Consider the following 12,097-nt stretch of genomic DNA (forward strand, 5'->3'; position numbering starts at 1 on the left):
TTCGTAATGTGAAAACACCCTCAACATTCCCCAACATTGAATTAAAACTCAGGGTTGAATTAACCCCCAGCAGAGGACTCAAATAAACTCACTGTGCACTACCAGTTGAATTTTTTTTTTAAAAAAGGATCAAATCACAGTTTTCGTGTAGAACTGCTTGGACCCGTCTAATACAGGCAATGCAACTTGGGCATGGTAACATGTACAAACAAGAATATTTATACATTTTTGATTTGGGATTAATACAGTACTCTATCTATCTATCTATCTATCTAAAGGTTCAAGAAGCTAGTTTACAGTAGAGATGGGGAAATTTTATTCGCTTTGGAATTGTGATGCTTAAATAAAAATATCTTTTACATTTATTATAGAGAGGAAGTGGTTAATCGTCCAGTTACCAAAATTGCTTTTTAGATTCTTAGTTTAATTAGCCGTGACCGGAGATCAGCCTCAGATATAAACGATTCTGTACCGACTGCAGAAGCTTCTGAGTGGCGCAACAGAAACGCATTTTTATGTTTTGTAGGTTTACATTATTAAAAATTATGTGCGTTAAAAGCCTCTGATGTGTTTTTTGCTTCAAAGTCCACGAACAACTTAGTCTCAAACCCACTTACTTACACAAGTCTCAACACACGGCGAGTGCTAATTATTTAAAAATTTCACTGTCAAGCTAAATTCTGAGACTCTGGAAGGCGTTTAAGGCGAGAAAACATTGTTTCTCTATAATCCTATAGGTGGCGCACTTTAAACTATTCACACCTTTTCAACCCCTTAGTGAATTACTTGCTGAGTTTGTTTAGAAATAATAATTATGGCGGTTGATAAAACAGAGATAGTAACAATGTGGCTTTTTTTTTTTTAATTAATTTAATTTGAAGTTAAATGTTTTGAGGCTGTTTTGTGTTGTTTAAATCCTGAAAGCTGATACTTCGTGATTATTAATCGAGGTATCGTGATCATATCGTATCGGGAGGTGACTGCTGATTTCCATCCCTAGTCTACAGTGTAGATGAAAATGATTGACAGGGGGGCGGGGCGAAACACAAACACAAGCCGGACCTTACCGGCTTTTTTTTTTTTTCAACCGTTTAATAGACTTTTATCTAAATCCACGGCTTAAACTTTTAAATATTTATCATGTTTCAGTTATCTTACAGAAAAAGATATGTTGTAAAAACACCTTAAATAAACTCACCTCTTCCTCGGGACCGTTGCTGTAGTCGCTGTTCTCGCTTTCCATCTTTAACAGGAATTACACGTCGTTTTTTTTTTTCCTTTTCTTTTTTAATCTTATTATTTTCGTTCCTCGTTGGTTTACCTGAAGAAACCGTTGTGTAATTGACATTAAAAAGACATTATTCCTCAGATTAAACTCAAGCCGTGTGAAATACGGAGTGCTGCTGTCGGTATCTGCGTCTGCGTTGAGCGCGAGGTCTAGAGCGCGAGCGCGTCTCTCGCTCTCAGAAGTGCACACGGCTTGTGAAAAAGTTTCCCTCGCGCGCACCAGAGAAGGAAAGGGGCGCGTGAACGGGCGTTTTTTTTTTCCTTTCCTTCTTTCCCTCTTCTTCTTCTTCTTCCTCTTCTTCGGCTCTTTATCTCACACACTCAGCTCATACTAACTCACAAATGGCGGACAGATTCCTCACATTAGCTCACTCCATTCAGTGACTCGATAGGAAATTAACTCCTTATGTGTGTAATGCACGGGCGCTGAGTTTTCCAGAAGGCCGTTATTTTTGGTCGTCTAGGCAACACGCCACGCCCCCCTCTGTGTGACAAGAGGTTATGTTTAAGGGCTGTGTTGGACTTTTAAGTAGAGTTAAAAGTCTTTTAAAAAGAGTTTGTAGAAATAGTTAAAAGCTTAAAGCCAAGACTGATCTGATGATCTTTAATGTAATCAGTGATATTATTATTATTTCAGGTTGAAGTCCATGTACATGTCTGTCTTTCCATCTGTACTGCAGAACTCCCTGTCTAACTTATTAATAATAATTAAAAAAAAAAGAAATTTTGTAAGGTTGAGTATCCTACGCCTTGTTTGCACTAAGTTGTACTTTTTTTATTATCAGCTAAATACACTCCCTGTACGGTAATTGAATCACAGATGAGAAATCGAAAAATTAGCTCGGATAAAGACGAAAGTTGGCCTTAAAACGACTCCAGCACAGTAAAATTCACCTACTTTTACTTCGGCTGTGAAAATATGAACTAATCTGGTAAAATATTCAGTTTAGCTTTTCTAATAAATATCTATTGATTCAGGTGTTTGTTTACAAGTAGATTATTAAATCTTGTTCATAACTATTTATAACATCACTTTTACTCAATATAATCTGGTACATAACTACTTATAATTTCACTTCCATTCAACATTTTAATTTCATTTATGGCACAGGTTTAACTTCAGGCAAATACCAAAGGACTGCTGAAGTTTCACTAAATTCTGTCCAGACAGTTTTGTGTGATGCTGTGACAAAATGTGTCTGGACAGACATACAGACATACAGACAGAAAATTTCAGACTAGTTTCAGTCCTCCACTGTATGAAATGTAAAGATACATTGAAAGAGCGAGTTCTAACCAATGTACAGACAAAACCTTTCTTTTATTTATATAGATTTTTTTGTGTAAAAAATTTAATGTTTTTTTCAATGTCCCAAATGTTTACAGAAAATCTTCACACACTAAATTACTATATGAATGAACATTATTTGAAAATTCTTTCTTCGCACTTGTCTGAAATTGAAAGAAAATTTGCACAAAATTCGGAAAGGTAATGTGTGTCCAGTGGCCGGGGTTTAGGCACCGAATCTGAACATTCCACATGGCAGTCTACCATTGAACCATTAAATTTTATTTAGCTAGCTGCTAGATAAATATTTTTACTATGGCTTTGCACCTCCAGGGTTTAATGAATGAATGAATGAATAAATGAATGACAACATAAAGAGATCTCAAAATGGTGGCTTAGAAGTCAGCACTGTCGCTTCACACCTCCATGACTGGAGGTTTGAATCTCATGTTCGTTCGTAGAGTGTACCTGGAGTTTGAATGTTCTCCTAGTGATTTCACATTGTCTCCAAATTGGCGGCAGGGTATGATACAGTGTATGAGAGTGTGTATGTCTGTGGCTTGCCAAAAGTTAAGGTCTTCATCAGCATAACTTCCCCCACAGCAGTGACAATTGGCTTGAAGTCAACCACCGCTTAGCAATGACTAAAACGGACTGATGGAAGGATGGAAAAAGATAGTGAACATTAGAAGCGCTACAAATTTTAATATCTTTCTAGTGTGTTGGTAAATTAATTTTAATGGATAGGCAATGGACTACCAACAAGTTTAAACCCAAACACCACATCATTGCCATTGTTGGGCCATGATTCAAACCTAAGCACCACCAAGTTGCCACTGTTGGGGCCCAAATTTAAACCACAGCGTCACCAAGTTGCCACTGTGGGGCCCAGGTTCAAAACTAAGCACCAAGGTTGGTCCCAGGTTTCAACCCCAACACCACCAAATTACCCCCTCAACTGCTCAGATGTATAATGATATAAAAATGTAATTGACTCTGGATAATGGTGTCTGCGAATTGCAGTAAATGTAAATAAACGTAAAACTACAATTATACTTAGCATTGCCTGCTAAATAAAGCTATAAGCTACGGTTCTGCCCTACTGAGAACTATCAGTCAGAAGTAGTAGCTTTATGCAAATCTCATAAACACATTAAACTCAAACTTGTATTGACTCAAACACTATACTACAAGATGTCTACTGTTTTTGTTTTTTGGTTTAAGGAAGGTAACTTATTCAATAATAACTATTTCCTTTAATTAAAGAATTTCCTATATTCAATAAGAACTATTTCCTTTATTAACTTTAATTTTGTTTATCATTATACTGTATTTTTGTACCAAACAAGCTGATTTTATTATGGTAATGTTTGCAGGCGTGAATGTGTGCATAAATGTTTTACTCAGTAGTTTACTCATCTTATGACAGTAATTTAGGCTGGGCACAGACTGACCTTTGTGCTCCAGGCTCCCATTGAATATATGTTTTGTGTGTATTCAATTCTTTTATGCTTTGATTGGGATACACACCCCACCCTTTTAACTACTCTGATAAAGATTCAGATCCATAGTTGAGTAGTTACTATAATACAGTATATGTATAAATACACAGCATATATACTAAAAAAAATAAATAAAAATAAACCATTTCTCACATCCCAAGGTTGTGACATATTATCCAGGTGGTTATTGTTCAACTTTACCTTTTTTTATGGAAAACTGCTTCTTTTACAAGCATTAACTTATAACTTTAAAGGCCTACTTAATTTTTAACATGCTATACACAAATACAAAATTAAATCTCCAAACATAATAACTTAATGCATTGCCATTAATGAGACTCAAGAGGAATAATTATATACTGTACATCCTCCTCTATTCAGACCTTATCCTCCATAATCTAGTGTTGTGTCTTATACTGTATATGCACTATTTATATATATATATATATATATATATATATATATATATATATATATATATATATATATATATATATATAATGGTCACTTATTTGTTATAAAATTCATTTGATTTTAAAAACAAAGTGGTTTTAAGCTCTGACTCCTTTAAAATGAAACATTTATTGTTCTGGATTTGTCCTGTCAGATGTCCCTTTATGGTTAGGTGAGTTTCATGGAAGGTGTAAATGCATTCCATTTATTGGAAAAAAAATTTGCAGTCTAAGCCATTTAAAAGTAGAACGAAAGGTCAGAGGAAGCTCAGTGGGGAATGTTCTGCGCTAGTGACCAAAAGGTTGTGAGTTTAAATCCCAGCTCTGCTACAGAAGGTTAGACCTAAATGTTATATGCAGTATGTAGAATGAAAATGAAAGGGAAGAAGTAGACATGCATAGTCTTATAAAATTCACCATTTCTTTTTTAAACAATTCATCTCTGGGACAGTCCACTGTTCGGCCTCTTTCAAACTAGAATATCAAGAAATAATTTTGGCGTTTAAATTTGTGAAAGGCATGCTTGAAGATACAAGTAGGCTATATTCCGATCTGAAAAGAAGGAAGCGAATAGTAATCACATTATAATGACTACACAATTTTGGTGCATACTGTACATTTTATCATAACATGATGGGTGTCTGTTTATGTCTTGTGTTCCTGTGTATGGATAAATAAGGAGGCACACACATACACATACACACATGCCTCTTGTGGAGGAGAATACATTGAGAAACCCCAGCTGTTTGTGACATGAACAGGATGTAGCTCCCCCTCACTGTCGTATCACTAATCTAGAAGCAGCACACACAAGCAAGCACATACTTAAAAATAACCTATAACGTACAGTATATCATATTTTCTACAACTTGATTATGAGTAAACAGGCCTCATTTGACTTATTATTATATAACAATATAGTTATGATTTAATTATGTTATAGTAGATTTTATTTAGGAAAGATGCTGATTTGGTATGTGAAAAATCCCAGTAGCTAAAGAAGATACAATTTTATATATATATATATATATATATATATATTTTTTTTTTTTTATTTTTTTTTTTCATTGTCTGACTCTGTAAATGTATATATAAATCAGAAACCATTGTCAAAATTAGCATCCATCCTGTATGAAATATAAATAAATCCTGTATAGAAATCCATGATGCAATCAATAGGTTAGGCCTCATATTAGACTTGATGCCTGAATGTTGAAGTATGCCACACTCCTCTGACATTTTAATATAAATTTATACTGAATTCTAAGTCAGATTTGGGTTGAAGCACATCATTTTATAATATTGTAAGCATAACAGTATTACACTTACTGCCGGGATGCATTTGACATCCTGTGGAGCACTTTTTTTTTATTTTATTACAGAGAATTATATGAATATATAACCTCATATATTCTTTTCAATGTTCGTTCTTCCTGTAAGTGGAAGAATGAACATTAGAAAGAGAGCCTGTAAGTCACACACCAATAAGAGAGGCCATGATTTAAAGGTCAATTGTCAAAATGCCTTTATAACACACACTACTAAACCAATGACCTTTGGTAAACACAACACTCCTCAGAAGTACAACCTAATCACATACATTTTAGACTACATGCTGAACAGTCTCGATATCGATCCTATGTGTCTATGCCAAACTGTGTGTATGTAAATGTTTAGGTCATAAGAGTCACAAGTGATGTGTTTTGTAATCCATAGAACACCAGGTTGTATTCGGTGCACATGGATTCAGTTTGAACCTTAAAAGAGCACTGCATGTTTAAATTAAGTCATTGTGGAATAAAATTTCCTTTTAGGGTTGTATTTAGTTTAATTTATGAAAGAGTGTTACAGCTAGTTATATATATATTTTTTTTTCTTTAATGACCAAAAAATGGAAAACTGGACAAATTACTATCAAAGATCTTTTTGATCAGGGTCCCATAACCCAACCATATATTTAAATGTTTAATGTAGTGATACAATTCTCAAAATCTTCAATGTTAAATCAGATGCTCTACTGGTTATCTGAATAAGCTCAAATCTACAAGAAGCTGTAGTCTTAATGTGGTGCCACCTAGTGGAGCAAGCACACAACAGAAGCACCAGTCGGATAACAAAAGCTAGATGATAAAGCCTTTAATATCATACAACAATAAATAATCCGGGCTGAATACAAGACAACACATAATCAATAGTCTTTTTGACTGAGGATTAAAACAAATGAAGTTAGACAAATAGAAAAAAGGAAACGCCAAAGTGCTGGCAGTTAGCACAGATTATCTGTATTATTATTTTTTTTTGCGCATATAAGAGCAAAGCTGTGGTGTGGAATGATCTCAGGGCCGTGCAGGAGTCGGGTTAGCCTTCTGCGTCTTTTTCAGGTGGTGATAGTTGGGTAAAATCTTCATTAGGAAGTCCAGCTGCAGAGTCTGGGGCTGTTTAATGATGGAGAAAATAAGCCAGAGAGAAAAACATACGTATCTAATGAAAAAGAATTAAGTTTATATTACATGTTTAAGAATTTAGGTTAACATGATGAGAAAATAAAATATAGTCACTACAGCAAATATAATATGTTGTATTAACTAACATTAAAATAATTGAACACAAACAAATCTGATCCTGTGTACACGCCCATCTTTGGCAGACACTAATAATAATAATAATAATTTGCAAATGCAACTGTCACATGCCGAGATGAGGCGGCCAAATGTCAGAAATCCAAACAAGAGAATTTTTTTTCAAGGCTTTTTTTTTTTTAAAGGATTTGTGTCCGTCATGATGGTTGTTTTGAAGAAAATTATAATGAGGTCTCAGGTCATGCGATCTCTGTGTCACAGAAAGGAGGTTGGGCCTAATTAGAATACAAAAGTACAGCCTACACAATTTCTTTTTGCCAAGGCAATAAAAGGTATAACTCAGCATTTTTATTAATATTCTTCGAATTTATTGTGTACTTGTTTTGTTTGAATCAATCTTTAAAATATATATACAGTACATGATCCATAAACAATAACTCATGGGTTTGTGATAGGATTTTTTTTATTTTTTTAGGACCCAAGCACTATGAGATCAGCATGACTAAAAAGTGAACTTTCCGCAAAATGGATGCCCTTCATCAGTTGTATGACAGCATGTGTTACCTGTGGCCTCTCGGTCTGTACTCTCCTCATGCAGTTGGAGCTATAGATGACGGTGTTCTCTGGAATCTCCTCGCACGTGTTAAGCCGACAGCACGCGCCAATGATGCAGCCGCTCGTCAGGATCACGTTCCGGCCTACGTCGGCTAATTAGAAGACACGATATGATGGTATACGTAAGTAAAAGTGAACCCGAGAGCATGAGACTGAGACTAAAATGATTTTCTGATGACCTGGACTGGACCAACACTCAACGCTCTTACATACTGATTCAATTCAAAACAATTATATTTAAAAAACTAATTAAACAGTCACATGTGCACAAGTATTTCCCCCTTTCCTGATTTTTTTTTTTGCAAATTTTTCTCACACTTAAATGACTGAGATCATCAAACAATTTTTTTTATATTACACAAAGGTAACTCCAGTAAATAAAAAAAGCTGTTTTTAAATAATTATTTCATTTATTAAGGGAAAATGCTTTCCAAACCTTTATGTTTCATAAAAAAAACATCATATAAACAGTGAAACATGGTGGTGGTAGTGTGATGTTCTGGGGTGATGCTTTGCAGCTTCAGGACCCAGACAACTTAAATTCAAAACCCTAAATTCTGTGCTCTACCGGAAAATCCTGAAGGAGAGTCCGGCTATCAGTTTGTGACTTCAGGCTCAAGCGTGCTTGGATTATGCAGTACGAAACACACCAAAAAGTCCACCTCTGCACGGCTCAAAAAAAAAAAGGTTTTGAAGGGGCCTAGTCATAGACAGGATTGAGATACTTAAAGATGTTCACTTTTGAAAACCCTCCACGGTGGCTGAATTCAAACAAGTCTGCATAAAAGAGCGGGCCAAAATTCCTCCACAGCAATGTGAAAGACTCATTGCCAGTTATCGCAAACGCTTGATTGCAGTTTTATCTTAATACTTTTGGACACCAAGGGTGCCACAACCAGTTATTAGGATTAGGGCAATTAATTTTTCACAGCAAACACCTGTAAGGAGCTGCATTACCTTTCGATTCGATGACATTGTTGTCTCCGATTTTCATCGCCTGGGAGACTGGAAACATCACACACAAGTCAGATTGCTTTTGAAACAATACACTTTGGCATATTTATAATTCTCTGTATTGAGACAGAGTTAGTGTGTGTGTACGGAAGAGAATTAGGGACATCATAATAAAAAAAATATATTTTTTTTACTCAACATTCTGACTTTAATCTCAGAAGTAAAAATTGTGAGGAAAAAAAAGTCAGATCTTATAACAGGATATTTTAAGGCAGCGCTTATTCTCTTCCATAACTGTGGGGACTAACACTTAAAAATAAAAAAATAAAAAACTTACCACAGCCGACTTCGAAAACATTGTTGGTGCCTATTGTCATGGTCTTCGGTTCATATCCCTCTGAATCAGGCATAATGTTTTCAGGATAACTAAGCAGAAAAAAAACAAACACAAAAGATATTTTAGACCATTTATTATTGCTTGAACACACTAGGTTATCCATTTCACAGGCTTTAATAAAAGTCAATCAAAAGGAGAAAAGAATCTGAAGGTATTTGGTTTAAATATGTTTAAAAAAAATCATCTGAGGACATTTTCATGACCGTAGTTTATCACATTTTGTAAGGTTAATGATAAAGCCATGTTTGTTCAGGTATAAAATCAAGTATATAAATGCTGGTCTTGGTCTTCCCGTTCGAGCCAAATACACATTCACGTATTTAAACAGAAATAAAAAGATATTAAATAGAAACTATACCCGTTAATGATGAGAGCTTGTTCTTCTATCAGGTTTCCTTCTCCTATGATGATGGGACCGGCATCTGCAATAATCCGGGCTTTCGGGTGGATCACTGTCCTCGGCCCTGCAACGCACCAACAGCTTTGAATACAACTCTCCAAACTACAGTGCAGTGAGAAAAGTTAAAAGCCTTTTTTTGTAACCCTATTGTCACATGGCCTGTTTTTTTCCCACTACTTTTTCAGCTTACTGAGAAGTTCCGTTTTTTAAAGACAATCATTACTTTTTTCCTGATAATAATAGTCCTATTATCAGGAAAAAACAATCAACAAGACTCGTTACAGTAAACTTTAGATTAGACTATGGTCAACATAAGAGGAAACTATCACAAGTAAACATTGTGATTTTGTGCTACAGTATGAAAAAACAAAAAACATGACACACTGCAAAAAGCATTGTGCCTATATTCCCAATTTCACTCAGCCCACAGCACTTTTGACTAAGAAGTGAAGACAGCGGTGCATTCCAGGCTCGGTCTAAAACTGAGGAACTAAAACATTATTTTAAATGAGGGAATACGAAACTTGTTGACAGATGGACAAACTGTATTAAAAAGCAAGAAGATTAACTTCCAAAGTGCAGATCATGTTTGGCTAACCCTCATATATACCCACATGACTTAGGTTGTCTCATAGCTTCGGCCAACGCTGTAGTAAAAGTGACAATCATCAAAACCCGACACGAGGGTTATTGGATAATCACGGTGCTTGTTTACGTACACTATACGGCCAACAACTGCAATGACATTGTATCGAAATACACATGGTTCAATAAGGAGTTGGTCCCACTTTGGCAGTGATAAAAGTTTCCATGTCCACAAGATTTTGGAGTGTTTCTGTAAAAATTTGTGCCTCATTCATTCTAGAGAACATTTATGAGATCAGGTACTCATGTTGGACGAGGAGGCCTGACTCGCAATCTCCGTTCCAGTTTATCCCAAAAGTGCTCGATGGGGTTCTCTTATTTGTTTTATTCATTTAATTTTTGTACATAATCACAAAATTCTAATTTGGTACAATGTCTAGGAGGGGAAAAGCTTACCGATGGTAACATCTCCTCTTATTTCACTCTCCACACACACCACTGCACCAGCAGCTATTTTAACACTGGACAAGATAATACAAGAGATATAAAATAATAAAAGTGGGTAAAATGCTTTAGAATAACGTAAGGAGAAGATGCTAGCATTTTAGCTAACTAAACATTACACGGGTGTGGTAGCAAAAGGCGCATCTATTTCAAATTACAGTAAACACCACACTTTGTATTTGAAAGAAAAAGTAAATAGTATATCATTATTATTATCATTATTTTGTGGAAAAATACACTCAAATTTAAAAAGAAATTAGATAAAAATGAAATTCAGACCTTTTCTGGTTCGCTTGTTTGGGATCCGCCATGTTGGAATCAATGATACGGTACTCGATTACACACCTTTATTTAAACACGGCTTCTCGACTCGATTAACAATGTCTGAGTAACATAACGTCTATACTGCCATCTACTGGACAGAGCCGGAGTCGCGCATATTATAGTCCTCTATTTCTCTTCAACCCAGAACTTTATATGGTGAAGGAAAATGACGTCATTGCTTTTTACTACCCAATCCCTGATTTTGCATTTGAATGCTCTGGACATTTTGAGTCAAATATTGTTTTGCAAAACTTAGCATTACTAAAATGTAAGGACAAAAAAAAAAACATTTAATGAGAGAAATTGGGTGGTAAAAGGCAATGACGTAATTTTTCTTCACATGATAACGTCTTCCTGGTTATTTTGGTTAAAAATAACCAAAATAACTTATCTGACCTCATTAAAAACATATTTACTGGTTGCAAAACTTAATTTATTGTACAGTATGAAAATATATGCCAAATTTAAGCTGAAATTTTGGCTTCATGGTGTGTGAACTTGTTGCCTTGCCTGGGTTCGATTCCCACCTATGTGTCCCTGTGCTTGTTTGCTTTAAGGACCTTAATTTGTGCACAGTGTGCAGTCATGTTGGAACAGGAACCGGCCGTCCCCAAAGTTTTCCACAAAGTTGGAAAGCATTAAGATTTCCTAAGAACTTGACAAGCCTGCACCTCAACCCAATAGAACACGTTTGTGATGAATTGGAGTGGAGACTGTGAGCCTGACCTTCTCGTGTCTGACCTCACACACCCGCTTCTGGAAGAATGGTCTGAACACACTCCTGAACCTCGTGGAAAGCCTTCCCAGAAGAGTTAAAGCTCTTATAGCTGCAACCGGGGGCGGGGCCAATGTCATATTAATAAACCCTAGGAATAAAAAATTGGATGTTACTCAAGTTCCAAGTGCTAATACTTTTGGCAATATAGTGTATGTTACTAACTAACATTTTTGAGGAATGTTACTTTTCAAAGTAACTAATTACATCAGTTACATTACAGCATTACTTTCTGATAAAAGTAACTAGTTAGAGTACTTTATCAGGGGCGAGGCTTATAGGATAACTTTCACACACACACACACACACACACACACACACACACACACACACACACACTAACGGAATCACTGCTGTCTGGTTCACGAATTACATAAATTGTTTGAATAATGGATTACATTTTTGAAAATATAACCAAATAATATTTCCACGTTT

General features: G+C 35.5%; 2 protein-coding genes across 2 annotated transcripts in view; both read right to left on the bottom strand.

Moving 5' to 3' along the window:
• rbpms (RNA binding protein, mRNA processing factor) overlaps positions 1–1,736 on the bottom strand; it is a 35,088-nt gene extending 33,352 nt beyond the window's left edge. Inside the window, exon 1 of the mRNA XM_053479631.1 lies at positions 1,199–1,736. Within this exon, the coding sequence (XP_053335606.1) occupies positions 1,199–1,243 (45 nt within the window). The 5' untranslated portion in view covers positions 1,244–1,736. The remainder of the gene's footprint in view (positions 1–1,198) is intronic.
• A 4,914-nt stretch (positions 1,737–6,650) lies between these two features.
• Positions 6,651–10,905, bottom strand: dctn6 (dynactin subunit 6). The gene is made up of 7 exons (XM_053480078.1): positions 10,843–10,905; positions 10,516–10,580; positions 9,433–9,538; positions 9,015–9,103; positions 8,681–8,728; positions 7,673–7,815; positions 6,651–6,964 (listed from the first exon to the last, which is right to left on the bottom strand). Exons 1-7 carry the CDS (start codon positions 10,872–10,874, stop codon positions 6,866–6,868), a joined length of 582 nt encoding a protein of 193 aa, XP_053336053.1. The 5' UTR covers positions 10,875–10,905; the 3' UTR covers positions 6,651–6,865.
• Positions 10,906–12,097: the final 1,192 nt, after the last annotated feature.

This window comes from Clarias gariepinus, chromosome 20 (assembly GCF_024256425.1).
Source record: "Clarias gariepinus isolate MV-2021 ecotype Netherlands chromosome 20, CGAR_prim_01v2, whole genome shotgun sequence".
NCBI classification, from domain to species: domain Eukaryota; kingdom Metazoa; phylum Chordata; class Actinopteri; order Siluriformes; family Clariidae; genus Clarias; species Clarias gariepinus.

Coding starts and splice junctions, on each gene's coding strand:
- dctn6 (XM_053480078.1), bottom strand. CDS start 10,874: ATGGCGGATCCCAAACAAGCGAACCAGAAAAG. Junction 10,581..10,842: donor AAACAAGCGAACCAGAAAAG/GTCTGAATTTCA, acceptor TATCTTGTCCAG/TGTTAAAATAGCTGCTGGTG. Junction 9,539..10,515: donor AAGAGGAGATGTTACCATCG/GTAAGCTTTTCC, acceptor GGTGCGTTGCAG/GGCCGAGGACAGTGATCCAC.